Genomic DNA, 18871 nt, shown 5'->3' with positions numbered 1-18871 from the left:
TGAATGGAGCTGTGGTCCCAACAACTATATGAGTTCCTGCATTCATCTAGAAGTAGTTCATTAAATCCTCACTGTCTGATAGAATATGGGTGAAGATATTGGGCCACAACGGAGTGGCCGCCCCTAAAAGTCTCAAATGCTAAGTAGGGCAGGGGAGGGGAGAATTAAAAGGCTCACCCCTAACAGTTTACAGGACTCCAGTAAAGTGGAGAGTCCAGTGGAAAGTCTGAGCTGGGCTGGGTGGAAGGGGCCTGATTTAAAGGTCTTGCATCCCTACTGCTTAATAGATTCCAGGTGAAATCACATTATCTTATTGTTAATTTCTTTGTTAATAAAGCCAAGCCCCAGAAGGAGCAAGCTTCTGATGTATATTTATATATAAATACTTACTTTTCCTAGCGAGTTATCTCTAGCACAAGGTAAACTCAGATTGTCTGAATTCTGAGCAATCAATCTGAAAGCAATGACCAGTGGAATAGCTGCCTTATACCTTACTAAGGACTTGGCTACACTTGCGAGTTACAGCGCAATAAAGGAGCCCCGGGCGCACTAGCTCACTACCCGTCCACACTGGCAAGGCACGTAGAGCGCTCTGACTCCGTGGCTACAGCGCTGCGGGTACTCTATCTCGGCGAGTGGACTAATGTCTGCTGCGCCCCCACTGGAGCGCCGTGGCGCCAGTGTGAACGAGGTGTTGCATTACTGCGCTCTGATCAGCCTCCAGAAACGTCCCATAATCCCGTTAAGTCAAGCGGCCACTCTTGTCATTGTTTTTGAATCACTGCAGGAATGCGGATATGCCCTTTGAAAGCACCGTTTCTGACAGCCGGCTGCTTATCTGCTCAGAGACAAAGCAAGCCATTAGTGTGGAATGCTGTGTGTGAAAGAGAGAGGTGGGGGAGCGAGGGGGGTTTGCTGCTGTTTGAACTTACAAGACAGCATGCTGACATGCTCTCAGCCCCCCAAAAACCCATTCTCTCTCCCCCCACATACACACAACACACTCTCTGTCACACTCCACCCCACCCCACCCCACCCCCTTTTGAAAAGCATGTTGCAGTCACTCGCATGCTGTGATAGCTGCCCACAATGCACCACTCCCAATGCCGCTGCAAGTGCCGCAAATGTGGCTACGCCAGTGCACTTGAAGCTGTCAGTGTGGACAGACTGCAGTGCTTTCCCTACCACGCTCTCCAAAGGCTGGCTTAACTCAAAGCGCTCTACCTCTGCAAGTGTAGCCATGCCCTAACACTCCATGTACGTTTGAAAAGATGCTATCACGGCCTGCAATTTCCACAGTATTAGGTATCTTAAAGAAATGACAGATACTGCATTAGACTGTATGCCCGATGCTTATTAAAGGCGTAAACCTATTCTAGGAATTAAATTAAATTTTACCCATAAACAGTCCATTTTGCTGAGCTAAGCATTAGCAGTTCACTGCTTTTAAAGCCAGGAAAGGGGAGGTATTTTCCTTCTTGAAATAAGTTTTCTGTGCACCCCAATGCACCAGTCTGGGATTGAAAGAGTTACTTGTCCCCGCTAGCAGCAGAAGACATAGATTAAAGCGAGTTTAGAGCCTTTGGCAGCAATTTCTTTAAGTTGACAACTTCCCTGGCAGCAATATCAAAAAGTCAAAGATTCATAGAATCATGGAATGAAAAAGACCCTACTAGGTCATCTAGTCCATCTGTCTGTCAAAGTGGATTGTTCCCTAGTGTGCATTTACTAGTGATTTGTCCAATCTAGTTTTAAATATGCCATGCAAAGGGACTTCCATCACTTTCCTTAGGAAACTATTTCGTAAACTAATAAATCTTACTGTCAGGAAATTTTCCTCATAATCACATCCATTTTCTCTGAATCTCACTACCATACTCCTAGCTAAAACGCCTTAAACTATGCTAAATAATTCCTATTCCTTTTTTATGTTTATGCCCTTTAAATATATATTACTTAGTAAATGCAAGTATAATCCTTCTTTCCAACTCCAAACCTACTGACTAAAGGATTCCATCCAGCCCACTAGGGATATTTTTAACTCTTCTTTGAATTCCTTCCCATTTAATTTGTTTCTAGTAATCAGATGTACAAAAATAAACACAATATTGCAGGTGTACTCTCAGCATGGCTACAGAGAGAAATTATTCCTTCCCAGACCCAAAACTGCTTGCTTTGTGCGTGCAACCCAAAACTACATTGGCTTTTTTTTTCCTACCATACCATATTGCAGGCTCATATCTTGTAAATTGTTCATGGCAAGGACTGTCTCTTTTGACATATATTTATAGTGTGCCTTGAACAATGGGGCCCTCGATTCTAAGCTCTATTATAATACAAATAAATAACAAAACAATCATAGTAGTGATGCACTACCAACTGTCACCCCTACTTCTCTTTCAGCATTACAACTTTCCAGATTTTTCCTTCTTCATTGCATAGCTGTGTTTTGCTGGAAAACATGCAAGCTGATACATGTGGAGAAATATAATTCAAAGTTGAATTCCATTTTGTTATTCTCTGCCTGCAATAGGCTGGCAGTGTTAGCAAGTAATGACCTGGCTAAAGAGAGATTAAATAAAGTAGAGCTGACTGCTGCAGCTGATGCTAGCCTACCTGATACAAGGGTACACCCCTCGGATAGACGAAGCTAGGGATTAGAAGAGATCTGTTTACTGGTAAGGCATTCTCTGGGGAATCCTAAGGAAAAGCTTCAGGCTGGAAGGGTTTCCTGTAATTACTGTGGGTTAAATCCTGGCTCCTCTGAAATCAATGGGAGTTTTGACACTGATTTCAATGCTGTCAGGATTTCACTCTGCATGTTGTGCACCAGAGTATAGTAGTGGTGACTTTGCTTTGAGACTGTAGTAGCTGTGTTAAACCAGACTTAGGAGGGCTGAGCTGTTTGGATTGGGGTAGGGAAATAGCACTTTACAGTTTACAATTTGTTTCTAAATATTAGTAGGTCCTTTTCTATTATCTGTAGTGTCTGCATCTCCTTTCAATTCAGTAATAACTCCAAATGTCATTAACAGTATGTCTGCTCACTCTTCTAGTTCATTCATATCTTATTTAATAGGACAGGACCTAACACAGAACTCTACATTTCCCTGCTAATCACCTCCTTTCAACTCAATATTTTGCTGTTTATCCTAATCCTTATTTTGTGGTCCCTCAGCTCGTTTTCTATCTATTATAGAGTGCATATCTTATTTAGGTTGAAATAAGCGAGAACATGATTTCATAAGACAGTATTTCAAATGCTTTGCTGATATCAAAATATTACATCTATGGCTTTCCACTAAATTTTTATTCTGTTTCCATAAAAATTTGGTTGGTTTTTTTAATTCATGCTTCTTACTACTGTTCATGTTTGTGTTCCATTGTTTTCCTTGAGATAGAAGTTAGAATTGTGGGGAAATAAATGCCAAACATTCTTCTTTTTTTTTTAAATCAATGTAACATTTGCCTTTCTCCAATCTTCTGGTGCTCTGGTCACCATTTAAAACTTAGCATTTACCAAAAGTAAAAACTGAATTACTACAGTTATAATCCTGCTCAGAGTAACAATTGTTGTACCTCAGAAACCATTATGTGATAACACCTAGTAAATGTCCTGAGAATTTATAATCTAATTTGAGATAAGATGTAAGGAGAGAGTGATAGTAAGAGGGAAGGAGGAAGAGAAGTCAAGTACATGTGAGCTTTGCTCTGTTAGCAATTCTCAAACTGTAGCATGTGTAGCACTAGGAATGTGCAGCCCACAATGAGATGGTACAAGTGTCAATTAAAAGTATAGTGTCAAAACAAGAATCCATTAGAACTACATTGATTAAAATCATGAAGGTTGGGCACCGAGTACTTTTGACTCTTAGATACAGTAGGCTTGGTCTTGAAGTCTGAAAACCTCTATTCTAAGGGGTAATTTTTGTTAAGGGGAGGGGCAGCAGTGGTGGTAAACAACAACAATAATGCTGGCAGCTATAGCATGCAGATTCCCTCAGGCACCAGCCTGATCCGGACCTAGAGACTTTTGTTCTTCTGATTGTATGTTTGATGGCGCTGAGGTAAGGGCCTTATGAACTTCAATAAGATGCTCCTTCCCCAGCCCAACACCTAAGAGAAAGGAAGAAAGCCTGCTTGCCTCCTAATGACAATAAGAGATCTAGGCTCTCTGCCAGGTGGAATCAGTTTGGAAGCCTTCTTAAATGGGACATGGATTATTATATTTTTTTAAATTTTGGTTTTGGCATTCCCCTTCCATATTCTTGTACAGATCCTTGACCCATACTACCTGAATGGGGCTGGGAAATAAAGATTAGTCTTTTCACACAGACCACTATCCACTAACTCAAGTAGCTATTGTGGCATCGCACTCCCACCCCTCTTTCCTAAATCAAATGCAAATCAAACATTAACCAAAGATAATTAGAACAAAATAATAACGCTAATTAATAACATACACAGAAACATCTAGGATACAGGACATGGTAGAGGATCTGAACACCTATGAGAGAAGACAGGACTGCAGGACTAAAGTGAAATCTAAGTGATTAATTAATTTCTTGATAGATTTTGGCATGAAAAACTTAGAAGAAATGTAGGGAAATGTGAGTAATTTGACAGCAATGTAATATTTATCATAAGGGCTTCAGACTGTAGATACTGAAGCCAGATTAATGTAATTATACAAACTGTCAGGCATACAGGAGCCTACAACAAAACACAGCAGAATGCCTAGCTGTTCAAAAAGTTTTTTCAGTTGGAAAATGCCATTTCATAGCATTTGAGGCCAGAAGGGACCACCAGATTATCTAGTCTGCCCTCCTGTATATCAAGGTCACCAACACCACTCAGTACCAGCACATTAAACCCAGCAACCAAAATTAGACCAAAGTATTACAGCCCACAGGAAACCAGACTTATGTGCCACTGGCAAACAACAGAAGGGACTGAGGCCCCTACAATCGCTGGGGAAAGATTAAGTGAGATATTCCCAGATAATCCTGGCAAGTGACACATTCCCCTGACAATGCAGGGGAATGGGGGAAAAAAACAATGTTCTTTCCCAAGTCCACATACAGGGATTAGTTAGGGACCCTGAGCATGTGAGTAAGAACCATCCAGCCAAGCACCTAAGAGAATACTCAGAGACACCTCATAGCCCTGGCCTTTTCCCTACCCAATGTCTTATCACCACCCATGGCCATCCCTGATGCTTCAGAGGAAGGAGATAAAAAATAAACCCTTCCAGAATATACTGGGGGAGGGGGAGAAAGCCTTTTAAGACCCCTGCCAGTGGCCGACTGAAACCCTGAAGCATGAGGTTTAGGAATACAAAACATAATCCAGAAGTGAGTCCCAGGACCGCTGAGCCCTGTCCCTTACCATCACAAGCAACCTCATCATACAATTGCACTCATAAATCTGTCCAGCTCTCCCTTAAAATTAATTCAGTTGTTTGCCCCCACAACTCATATTGGGAGGCTGTTACAGAACCTCATCCCTCTCTCTAATGATTAGAAACCATCTTCTAATTTCCAGCCTGAATTTGTTCATGGCCAGTTTATATCCACTTATTCTTGTGCCAACATTGTCCTTTAGCCATATCCCCTCTCAGCCTTCTTTTTGCTTGACAAAACAAGCCAAGCTCTTCCAGTCTCCTCTCATAAGACAGGCCCTCCATTCCCCTGATCATCCTGGCTGCTCTTGTTCCAGTTTAAATTAATCTTTTTTGAACATGCATGCCCAGAATTGTACCTAGTACTCCAAACAAGGTCTACTAGTGCCTTGTACAATGGCATTAATGCTTCTCTATCTACCGGAAATGCCTCACCTGATACATCCTAGTACCACATTTGTGTTTTTCACAGCCACATCAGACTGGTGGCCTGTAGTCATCCTGTGATCAACCCACACACCCAGGTCTCTCTTCTCCTCTGCCACTTGCAACTGACGAGCCCCCGGCTTGTGGCAGAAATTCTTATTATTAAACCCTAAGTGCATTACTTTGTACTTTTGTACTATTGAATTTCACCCCATTTCTGTGACTCCAGTCTTCAAGGTCATTCAGATCTTCCAGTATAATATTCTGATCCTCCTCTGTACTGATGATGCTTCCCAACTGTGTATCATGAGCAAACTTCATTAGCACACTCCTACTTTTTGTGCCATGGTCTTTTAATAAAAATATTGACTTAGATTGGTCCCAAGATGGATCCTTGAGGAACTCCACTAGTAACCTTCCTCCAATGTGTTAATTCACCTTTCAGCACAACCTGTTGCCTTCTCCCCTTTAGCCAGCTCCTTATTCACCTTACAATGCTTGTACTGATCCCCATCTTCCCTAATTTAATTAATAATTTCCCATGCGGTATTGTGTCAAATGCTTTACTGAAGTCCAAGTATATTAAATCTACTGCATGCAGTCCCCTTATCTAAAAAAATCAGTTATTTTCTCAAAGAAGGAAATCAAGTTAACCTGACATGATTTACCTCTGGTAAATCCATGTTGCATACATCACCTTTACCATTTACCTCTCTGAATTTAATTATTCATTCCTTCACAATTTATTCTAAAACCTTGCATACTGCTGAGGTCAGAATAATGGCTCTGTAATTGCCCGGGTCACTTTTCTTCTTTTTCTTAATTATAGGTACAATGTTAGTTATTCTCCAGTCATATGGTGCTACCCATGAATAGATAGATTTATTAAAAATCCTTGCTACCAGACTAGCAATCTTATGTACCAGTTCTTTCAGTATTCTGAGATAGAAATTACTCAACCCCCCAATTTGAGCGCATTGAACTGAAAGTTTTTCTTCCACCTCGAATGTGCTAATTTCCATTTCTAGACACCCGTTCCACCAGCCGTACTGCCTTAATGCACATGTTCCATATTATCATCCTTACTGACTACCAAGGCAAAGTATTCATCTCGGTTTTGGGCCATACCTAGACTATCTTTAATCTCCTTCCCATCTACACTGCCCAATGGCCCATCCTCATCTTTCCGAATTCTCTTTTTATTTACATAACTAAAAAAACTACTATTTATTTTAATTTCCTTGGCAAGAGTTAATTCAGCTTGACTTCTAGCCTTTTTCACTTTATTCCTACATTTTCTAACCTACACAATGTAGCTTTTTTGCGAATCAACCCCTTTTTCCATTCCTCATAGGCGCTCTGCTTACTCCTGTTAAAAAATTTTTAGGTGATTATTCATCCAGCTGGGTATGGAGCCCTTCCCTACAAATTTTTTCCTATTGCTGGGGGTGCAAATTTTCAGATAGTTTTTGTATAACTGATTTGAAGAAATTCCTAGCCTCCTCCACATTTAAGTCCTTGAACTCTTCAATCTAGTTGATTTCTTTAACTAATTTCTTTAATTTCCCAAAGTCTGCCCTTTAGAAATCAAAAACCATAATTAACTAACTGGTTTTGATTACCCTTCCATTTAATTTAAACTCAATCATTTAATTGAAATCAAAAATTTCCATGGGAATGTGTTAATTTTGACAACATTTCATTTAGAAAAAATAGAAACTAAGCTTTTTTGATTTGGTTGAAATGTTCTGTTTTGACTTTATTGGAATGGAATGTTTCAACTTTAATGAACACTTCATTTTGATTTTTTCTAAACAAAATTTCATCAGAATTGACAGGTTCCCACAGAAGCTCTGTTTCAATAAAACAGCATTTTCTGCAGAAAAACACTTTGTTGAAAAATTTTCAGTCAGCACTATTAGTAAATGAATACAGAATACTACAAATGTGTATATTGTTTCCCCCTGTGGGAATAGAATGTACACTTAAAATTTTGTCTCTGCTGTCAAGGAGAAATAATGCTAAAGCCCTGTATTAGGGCAAAAAACATCACAGGACTTTTCTGTTGCAATGCCTAAAGCATGCAGGTTTCAGTGCTTTTATCCTAGTTTTCTATTAAGGCTTTTTCTTGGTTATACTGACATCTAGTGGGCAACAATTTTTTTAAAAAACTCCATTTCTTTTGCATTGCAACTGACTATCCAGCATTTATCTAGACTGAGTGAATTTAAAGTAACATTTTATGATTTTGTAAAAAATCATTTTTGTTTTTATTTTAATTATGAAGTATATATTCTCTTAAAGGTGTACTGTAAAAGCTCCAAATCCTGCACTGGAAGCTGCTAGGGGATGAACCCCTGCAGTCATGCAGAGTCCTATTAATAGGGACCCATGAAAATCAAAATTTCATGGACTGTGCAGAAATAATGAAATTAGTCCAATACCATGATTATTCCAACAGCAGGGAGGGGGAAGCAGGCATCTCCATTTTCACCTGCCCGCTGAGGATGCAGCTACTTGTGGGTGGTTAGCTGGCCAGTCCCATCCCAGAGCAGTGGGGTATGGGGTGGTGATAGACTAAACCTACCCTGGGGAGTAGGGGGTGCAGGCTGGGGAAAAAATGTCTCATCGATGGCCAGCGTGCCGAATGGCACCTGAATGAACATCGAGAACCAGCTGAGCACATAGATGACCCATATGGTGCTGGCCAGTTCAACGCAGCTCTGACCCAGGCCACAGGTCTGTGCAGCCAGCAGGGAGAAGAGGTAGCACTGACAACGTAGAGATTAGGAGGCCTTGCCCAGTCCAGCCCACGGCAGACCCTGCAGGCCCAGGGGAGATGTAGCATTGCTGGCTGGTGAAGAGCTGAGACTATTGGCAGGGAGATGAGAGTATGAGCGGGCCTTGCCCCAGCAGAGGGCTCGGAGTGTGAGGGGGCCCTGCTCTGACAGGGGGATTGGAGTGGGGGGATGGATCCCAGTCTCAGCTCCTTGCCAATCAGATTCAAATATCAATCCAGATCTGAATGTTGCAAAAGGCCTTTAGTGTACAACAGGCCAAACTAAAACCCAAATCTGAACACCCTAGAATTCTGGGAAAGTTCTGTCCATGATCAGTATTCAGATCTTACCATTTGAGCCAATCTCTATATCCTGCAGCAACTAAGTTTTCCCTAATGGTACACATAAGTTCTGTGTAACCCTGCTTGGAAGGATAGCTGGTGCATTTGTATAACTTTACATATAAATAGATAAAACAATTTTTTTCTTTGAACACTTAGATGCAAGGGACCTCTTCTTCTTGAGGCAAATCCAGCTCCATCATCTGTAGCCAAATCAGTGCAGTTCCATTGCACTAGGGTGGAATCTCCACGGGAGCCATACAAAAGGTGTTCACCCTCTGCATATTGTGGAACACAGCTCCATGCTGACTTGGGGCACAATACCACACAGGAGGCAGGTGGGAGCAGGACATTGGCTGGCCAGGGACAGAGTTGGAGCAGAGGGAGGCATGATAATCATCTTACATGTGAAAACTGTTGACTCCAGGAAGAGAGAGGTGGCACAAATTTGGGGTGGCACAAATAATGGGGATGAGCAAGAGAATAAAGAGAATATTTAGCCTGAGTAACAGCAAAATTTTCCTAAGCAGTGAGACCTATCAGATTGTTCAATAGTCTGCAAGGAAAGTTGTGGATGCCTTGGATTTCGGGACTTCTAACAACAAACTGGACAAAGCACCAGAAAATATAGTACAGGGACCAATCCTGCATTAGCAGGGGATGGTATGTTCCACAGACCTCTGATAATCCATGAAGCACTTGCTAGTGGTCTGCAGAAAGACAATCTCTGTATTTAAATGTGGTCCACACTATGAATACCTTTTGGAACTCCTGAATTAGATAGCTTCAAAGGTTTTTATCACAGCTAACTTCTATGATTCTATAACTATAGGGATAACAGGTAAAATTTTCAAAAGATTTAGGAGCCTAAGTTCCACTGAAAGTCAATGGGACTTAAGCTCCTAAGTGACTTAGGCACTTTTGAAAATTTTACCCAAGAGGAACATCCAGAGTTATAGTAATAAAGATTTTTTTTTTAAGGCCAGATTCTGATATCCTTACTCTGTTTGATTAGTACCTTACTCCTGGAGTGATGCCATGGAAATAAATGAGAGCATTTCACGGAGCAAGGTGTTACTTAGCATATGGGGGTCAGAATCTGGCCCCAGGAGTTTTGGAAAGGAAAATGAACTCTCTTGCTTCAGGGCATAAGCCAACTCCTAACTAATGGAGTCAAGAAGAAACTTTTCCTGGAGGCAAATTACTCTACCATTGTCTTCTGCAGGGTTTCCTGCACAGTCCTCTGAAGCATATGCTATTAGCTGCTGCTAGAGACAAAATATTAGATGAGATAGTCCACTGGATGGATCCAGTATGATAATTCCCTTCTTCCTATACAAATTTGGAAGTATATTCATTGATATTTAGTATTCTGAAAACATAAGACCCTCATCAACATAAGACATCTCCATAGTATGTGAGCATGGGCTCCCTCACACAGAAATGCTGCAAAATATTCTATCAATGTACAGTGTGAAGCTCAAATCTGAGCATGCATGAGAGCCAGAAGGGAAAAGAGAATTATTATGGAAAATAATACACATGCTTGAATCTGAGGTTTGTGTTGTGTTGTCTCCAAGATACGAGCACAATGAGCTAAATGGCTCAGGCTTTACCAAGCCACAGCCAATGTCTTTCAAGACTGACCTGACATTTGTGGCTCACTGAAATTCCCCTTCTTGCTCAGGCTTATATAGTCCCTAACGCTTATTTGGCTAAGCGAGTTGCATACGTTTTGTGCTAATTTGCTTTGTGAACTGCTGCCAGTCATTGGGATGACACTAAATAGTGTCCTAATTTTCTCTCTGCAGCAATATGTGATCTGATTCTCTTTTTCATATTGCATTTGTATCCAGTGCCATGCTAAGCCCTACGTGTGAAGCTCCAAGCGGTATATGCTTTCCCTGAACTTTGCTGTAGATTCCTAAATTTCAAAACTTCAGGTTTTTGGGAACACTACATTTTTACTGAGATTTATTCATATCCTGTAATATGTGTTGGGTGGTTTACCAGTTGCAGAACGAGTTCTTTTAATCTGACAAGAACTCACCTCCCCTTTATGGCTTTTCCTCCGTTCTCTTAGAGCTACCACATTAGTCAAAACAGAAGCTAAGGAATTTTTCTTTTTTCCTTTCCAATAAGGAGCTTTTCCAACTTTGTCTTTTATTTTCTCCCTCATAGACAGTTACAAACCAAAGGCCCAAACCCGGAATCATTGCTACCGAGAACAGTGCTTACGATCCTGATTTCAGTGGATCTACTAACAGTAGGGAACACCATACTCAGTAGTAAATGTTTGCAGAATCGGATCCTTAAATGCATCTGACTGCTACTATCACCCACTTTAGACTATATGAATCTCTAAAGTTTTGTGAACAGCAAACTAAAACTAAAATTACGCACTTTTAAACCAGTCTTTAAACTTGTGCTCCCAACCCCCCACCCTGTCCAAAACTCATTTAGGTGAATGGGCTTCTTTCTATTGACTTCATTGGGCTTTGGAGCAGGCCCTGAATTTGTATGTACACAAGCAATAATTTACATGCCCAGATGGGAATTTGCAAGCACAAACTGGATAGGAAACATGAAGCTGAATTTCTGAGAGCCATATTAGAGGAAATTTTGGAAATGTGACTACAAAACTGTACACTTTTGGAGCAATCATTATTAACCTCTATGACATGTACATTTACAAAATATACATTACGTTTACTAGTATCCCATGGAATATTGTAAACAGTTAGAAACTATTATAAATTACAACTTACCAACTAACCAAAATTTAGTGACATATTTTGTGATGCCTTATTATTGCTTTATTACTCACTTATTTGCTATTGTGCATAACTCAGTCATTTTTAATGGCTCTCCCAATCACTAGTGTAAATTACTGAGGTTCTGCTCAAATAAAACTATCCAGCCCTTTTTAAAATTACAGCTCCAGTGTTTGATTCTATGGCCTCTTGAGCCAGTGACTGGCTGCATACCATGTTGATTTTTTGTAAACTTGCCTGTCATTAATAAATCTAAGTGTGCCTCTTCTCAAGACACCAGAATAGTCTGCTTGTAACCTTCCATGACTTTTTTCTTTCATGAAGGAACATTTGTTTAAAAAAAATGTAAACAACATTTAAGTTGTAACGTTAACTGTCAAAACCAAAACTCAAAGCTCAGGATGAAATATGCACCTTAATTTAGAATGTCCAGAATTCTACTTTGCTACAAAACCATAAACTATTAAAACCTTTACCTAGGTTTTGTTAGTTATCCCAGCCTATAGCCTCAGTCCTGCAATGAGCTCTGTACAGGCAGACCCACATTGACTTCAAGAGGGTTCAGCCTCATTGCAGGATCAGGGCTTATACTTGTTTCTGTTTTGTCTCATCATTGCAAATGTAGATTTCATTCTTAAACTGTGGGGAATTTCACTGTCTGGCAGGAGGAACTTACCTTCTATACAATTCAACAGTGTTAATACTCACATTGACTTGTACTTGTATTGACCAGTCTCCAAGTAGAGGACTTGTTGATAATTGAAATCTTCTGGAAACCATACCCAAATCACCTTTCTCTGACAACCACTGCTGAATCAAATTCCCTCGAGGGTCCTAAAGTAAAACCCATGTTGCATGTTAAATGTGAGCATACTCAGGAGCATGACTTGACTGGAAATTCAAATGTCAAGCTGATTCCAGTTTATTGCTAGATTTCTAATGTGTACTCACCCGGATGTATATGCTTAGAGAAGTTTTGAAGGGTTTGAGATCAGGATCAACAGTGACAACCCGAAACTTCACTTCTTGGCCTGGTTTATATAGAGACTTGTCAGTCTGGATGAAGACAGAGATACTCTTGTGCTCAAATAACAGGCTGGTGCTGTTAGAGAATAACAGCCGGCCCTCGGCATGGCCTTTCACCAGTAACTCATAACTGCCAGCCCTGCTGTTCAAAGGCAGCTGAAAGAAAAAGAGTATCTCTGTTACAGTCTCATGTACTGCAGCTTGTAAACATGAAGAGTAAGCGTGTTTCATAAAGACATGTCTTGTACACCCTGACACCTTTAGGAGCAGGTCAAGTGATTTAGTTCACAAAAACAGTGTGAAAACTGTCCCATTCTTGTGAATATGTACTTCTCTGAGAGGCCTCCTGTTTTCAAATAGTGCTTGCTAGGTACATTTCCACCCAGCTAGTTTGGCCTTTAAATATATCATTTTGGAGAAATCTGAAACAAATGGCTCACTCCAGCAGAAAGCAACCTCCTCAGTAAGTAGCTCTGCAGACTGCCTGGGATATACAGCCACTTGGACTACTTCTGATTGCACAGAGGTACTTTTCCCTTGTGAGCAAAATCCTGAAGTGATAGTGATGAGCAGCCTACCATTCCTCCCCATAGGGAGATCCTTAGCTGTTTGGATGCAGAGTTGATTGTTGGACTTCCATAACAAGCCAACCTATTTCCTGAGTAGTTTGGCCTGTTATGGAACCAACATCCATAATTTTCCATAGACATGCCCCAGCAGGCTGAAGAAACATTGCACTTGGTAGCTAGGAGTCTGACTCTAAAAGTGTCATTCCTTGCAATTACCCGCTAGTTGTCTGAGAACTTGCATTCAGATGTGCCTTTCTGAAACATTTTCTTCTTATTCCTGCCTATAATCAGACTCAACCAAAATGCAAGCAGGAGGCTTTCCATGTATGTATATATATAGCTGGAGCACTGAGAAAAATTTATAGTTAAAGTTGCCTAAGCATTTCCACTTAACTCGCCCCACTCTCCTTTTTTTTAGTTCAATTGCTTAGCAATTTCCACAATTTTCACTTTGGGGGCTGAAATTTTCCCGACTTGGTCATTGTCTGCTAATGAATTTTCCTGGAAAGTTTGAACAAAAGGCCTGATAAGGAGAGTATGCTGGATTGGATGGGGGAGGGGGATTAGGCACTTAAATAGCATTGAGGAACTGGGCCATCACCCTGGGAAGAGTGCCTTTCAGGGAAAATTGGGTTTTATTTGGCCATGTTACAGTGGCTTAAAAGTTTGTACGTAGCGCACACACTATAATTTTTCTAATAATACTTTTCAAAATAATTATCCCCCTCCCCCCAATACTTTAAGGAAAAAACAATAATACATGTAAATCTCCAGGCTCCGCCCCCAACTGGCCGCCATCATAGCTTTCTATGCAGGTTCAGTGCACAAATCCTTTCAGCAGTACCTAGCAGATATGCATGCCCTATGCAGGGCCTGAGTAGTGTAGAGAGTCAGGTGGTACACAGGGGAGTTTCACCCTGAATGAGGCATTGGTACATAATGAGTGAGCCTCGGGTACTGTGGATCTTTGACCCATGCTAGCCCAAATTCTGGGTCCTGTTGTGCCATCAGATTTTTAAACAAAACACCCAGATGATTTCTGGTTAAAAAAAAAAAAAACTTATGGTGTGACATGGCCTTTCATATGCAGTTAGAAAAGTGTAAATATGGAATCTGAAATCAAATCAATTTAAACGCAATAGGTTGACATTTTTCAGTAAAACATACAGGAAATTAAGTACACACCTCAAACTGGTAATGAGAATTGCATCTGTTAATTCACCAGGCCCAGCACTGAAAAATGTCGTACCATATTCTGTAAATAAACTCTCTCTTGCTTTTAAAATTTGTTTTAAGGTCATATGAGTGAATGGAATTTCCAGGGTGGGGAAAATGCCATACAATGACCATACAGATTAAATCATACGTCTATATAGAATGTGTATCTATACGTGTATGCACACAGAAATCAATAATTTTTATTCTCCTTTGTAAATTTTCTATTTATATAAGCAAGTAAAAAAAGTGAAAATCAGGAGTTCAGCATGAAGGAAAATATCTTAAAATATACAGTAGAACCTCAGAATTATGAATACCTCAGGAATGAAGGTTGTAACTCTGAAATGTTGGTAATTCTAAACAAAACATTATGGTTGTTCTTTCAAAAGTTTACAACTGAACATTGACTTAATACAGCTTTGAAACTTTACTACGCAGAAGAAAAATGCTGCTTTCCCCTTTTTTTTCAGTAGTTTACATTTAACACAGTACTGTACTGTATTTGCTTGCTCTCTCCGTCTCTTTCTGCTGTTGCTGCCTGGTTGTGTACTTCCGGTTCCAAATGAGGTGTGTGGTTGACTGGTCAGTCGTAATTCTGGTGTTCGTAACTCTGAGGTTCTACTGTACTCTCTTTGCTCTCTCTAGTTATATCTTTGTTTCCTATGCCAAATACACATTTATCACAGAAACCAAGACCATCATTCAAATGAGGACTTACCAAACTACATCTTTGAAGAGGAATGCCACACTAAACTTGGTGCTTTTTTTTTTTAAACTGGAGTTTTTAGTAGACACACTGCCAAGAACATATGATTCATGTCTTCTAAACCTCTCACACTTCATGGACAAATATTCTAGAAAATGTTAACTAAAGGGACACAGCCCCACTTATAACTTTTGTCAAAAAATTGGCTCAATATGTAAAAAAAAAAATTAAGTTAAATTTATGAACATTTTAATATATTTAATGATATGGTATTAATTGTGGAAACAGGCAAGATCCCCTAAGAAAAAGTCCAAGAAATATTCAGAGCATTCAAAACAATGGATAAAACAAATAAAGAGCTTGCTCCTTTTTATCATAGCAATTGAAAACATTTCTAACAATTATTATATGAGCACACTTGCAAGGATTTAGTTTGATTTTTTTTTTTTACTGAAAAATACACATTGATTATTTGCAGTTCCCAAATACATTTTTCATAGATTTTATTATTATTATTATTAATAATGGCAGCCAAAATGGATTAATCTATCACTTTTTGACTTCCCAATAATGCTAACACATCCTGAAAAAAAAATCATTTTTTTCTTCCTGTCACTTCCCTGGCTATTTCATCCTTCTTGATGCCGATGTCGGAAGTTGTCAGGCTTGTAAAGTCAGCAATAGGGAAATGAGGTAGCATAACTGTTTTGCTAAAAGTAACTTGAGTCCTTGCTCACATTTCTCAGCTGACAGAGACCACAAGCTCAGGAAGTCACTGCTAAAATAATGGTAGCCATTGACTCCAACTCCTCAGCTCCATAAAAAACTACTCTAAAAAGGGCATTTCCTGACCAAATGGGAGTTACTCAACTCTTGGGTGCTGTCCAGTAGGAGCTTATTATGTGCTTTCCCACTTACACTCTCCATCTTTTTTTCATGATTCTCTCCTCCCTCAGCCATGACAAAAATCATTCTCGCTCACAAATGGTATTCTTGTCCTCACTTTCTTTTTCTTAACAATAACAGTAATAATAATAGCTGGGCTATGAATAAAAGAAGTACAGCTGTAAATCACATCAGTTACTGTCATGAGCTCTCACCTCAGCCCATGAAGTTACTGTTTCTTTCGGAAAATATGACAATCAAAAATAGTAACTCACAGTAACACATTATGTAGATTGTATTACCAGACAATTACACTGTAGGTAATATGGTTGACTACTGTAGCCATGCTAATGAAAAAGAACATTCTCCCCTCGAAAGAATGAATTAGTTATCATTAATGCTACAACTTAGTCACAGAGGTCACGGCAGTCACGGCTTCTGTGACTTTACCAGACCTCTGTGACTTCTACACTTCAGGAGGCTGTGCGCCCCTGCCCTGCAACTGAGGCTAGCTGGAACCAGGACCCTGCAGCCCCAGCCTTGTGGCTTCTACCGGTGGCTGCAGTCAGGGCCACGTGCCACAGCCGAGGCCATGCGCCCTAGCCCTGTGGCTTCCACCAAGGGCTGCAGCCAGAGCTATGTGCCCCTGCCCGGCGGCTTCTGCCAAGGCCGTGAGCCCTAGCCCCATAGCGTCTCGGGCTTGGCGGGGTCTGCAGACACGGCCGTGTGCCTCAGCCCCGCACTTCCACCAGGGGCTGCAGCTGGGGCCATGTGCCCTAGCCCCACAGCGTCCCGGGCTTGGTGGGGCTGCAGCCAGGGCCACACAGCCCTCTCGTGGCTTCCCAGGGCTGTGCATCCCTCTCCGGCTGTGGCCAGGGCTTGGCGGGAGCTTCAGTCAGGTCTGCACACCTGTCCCACAGCTGCGGCCAGCTCTGGAACGTGGGCTGTGTGCCCCACGTGGCTGCGTCCCCCGCTGCGGCCACTGGAGCCAAGCTCAGCCTGTCAATCCCCCCATGGGACTCCAGTCCTCCCCCTATCTAGCCCTGCCCCCTGGTTATTTTTAGTAAAGTCATGAACAGGTCACAGGCTCCATGAATTTTTGTTTATTGCCCATGATCTGTCCGTGACTTTTACTAAAAATAACCAAGACAAAATCTTAGCCTTAGTTATCATAGCTTCAGATAGTAATTAAAGACACTAGAAGCTGAACTCTACAGACTCCTTGTGTGTATCAGAGCCACCTTTAGATCTAACACTTCCTGGAACTGGCCAGTACACAATTTCAGTCTTCATCACAAATTAGCACAGCCTCAGGGCTGCTCTAAATTGTGCAAGCTTGTACTAGTCCCCTAGAGGCCACTACGGTGGGTGGGGATCACCAGGAACTGAAGAATGCACTGGTCACGCTCATATCTCCCCCAACAAAGCCCAGGCTTCAGCAATAGAGCTTGGAAGGGTGCCCTAGAGTTGCTGTAGGGATTTCCCCACCAGGAAAGACTCCCACTGGCTTGTTAGGACAGCTTTAAGGCTGCTTTGTAGCACGGGAGCATCACAAATCCACCTTTTCATAGGCTAGAATCTGGCTCAAAATCAGTTTTCCTCTCTTTTTATGTGGTTATTCACTATGTATTAAAATACGTTAGTAATCACAGCAACTACCTCCTTTCAAAGCTTGTGGGAAATAATGGGATTTAATATGGGAGTGGTTTGAGGAGATGTAATGGCTCTTTAAGAAGTGAGCCAATAATTCATAACAATTAACATAGCCAGTGAATTAAACTCTTTTCTGTTCATGAAATATCCATGAATGGGCTTCAATTCTTAGTCTGTTTGCTGAATGAATGTTTTGTGCAAATATATTGCAACCTATGGATTTCTCACAATTCACAAACTGTTCACTGTGAGTGTTGCTTCAAATATTTGATATTTGCCAGTCACATTCAGTTGTTTTGATTGAGTATTCATGTTATTTGGGGTCTGAATATCAAAGATGCTTAGCATCTGCATCTCCCATTGACTTCATTTGGAGTTGCTGATGCTCAGAACCTTTGAAAACTAGCCCTTGGTAAAATGTGTTCCTTGATACGATAACATAGCTCTTAAAATCAGGTTTTCAATGTGAATACTTATGATTACAAATTCAGAATGCACTTTCCACCTCTCACACATTCTGTAATATCTGATTAACATATTGTTTGAAGTTGGAAAATTTGTTTGCTAGAGAATGTAATTCCAACAGAGTATTGTGTATGAACACAATCAATGTGAAATTGTTTAAAATTTTGATCTAATATTTGTGGATGGGGGTTTTGGCACTATTTATCTAGCATTCACAGTGTGTTGGGAAGAATGATGTCTACCAATCATAAACTAATCCGTGTAAATGCTGTTCAGATATTAGAGTCCTATGCCAGCTGATGCTGGGACTTGCCTTCTAAACCCTTCAATTATTCTATAACAAGCTATAAAAACATTTGGAATGGGATCTCCCTGGCTCACTGGTCAGCTAGGGGATGCACTCCATGAGTATCAAAATAATTTGCACCTTGCACAACACTAAAATATATCATGTCATCAACCTAAGTCAATAAAAGAAGCATTGAGAGACTGCAGTTATCCAACACAAACATTTGCTATGAAAGTCAGGTAGTACCAGAAAAGAATACTTACTGCTGGAAGAACAAGAGTTCCAAAGGAACCTAAATTAAGAAGGGAAGAGAAAAATAAAATAAAGTTCTGCCAGCA

General features: G+C 40.6%; 1 protein-coding gene across 1 annotated transcript in view; it reads right to left on the bottom strand.

Annotated features, from left to right (window-relative positions):
* The window catches only part of CD109 (CD109 molecule), a 115338-nt gene that overhangs the window by 61133 nt on the left and 35334 nt on the right, over nt 1–18871 (bottom strand). Inside the window, exons 3-5 of the mRNA XM_074947991.1 lie at nt 18797–18825; nt 12674–12904; nt 12431–12556 (exon numbers count right to left, since the gene is read on the bottom strand). Of these exons, the coding sequence (XP_074804092.1) occupies nt 12431–12556; nt 12674–12904; nt 18797–18825 (386 nt within the window). The remainder of the gene's footprint in view (nt 1–12430; nt 12557–12673; nt 12905–18796; nt 18826–18871) is intronic.

Source organism: Natator depressus, chromosome 3, assembly GCF_965152275.1.
Source record: "Natator depressus isolate rNatDep1 chromosome 3, rNatDep2.hap1, whole genome shotgun sequence".
Taxonomy (NCBI): domain Eukaryota; kingdom Metazoa; phylum Chordata; order Testudines; family Cheloniidae; genus Natator; species Natator depressus.
This window is presented reverse-complemented; position numbering and strand designations above follow the sequence as displayed.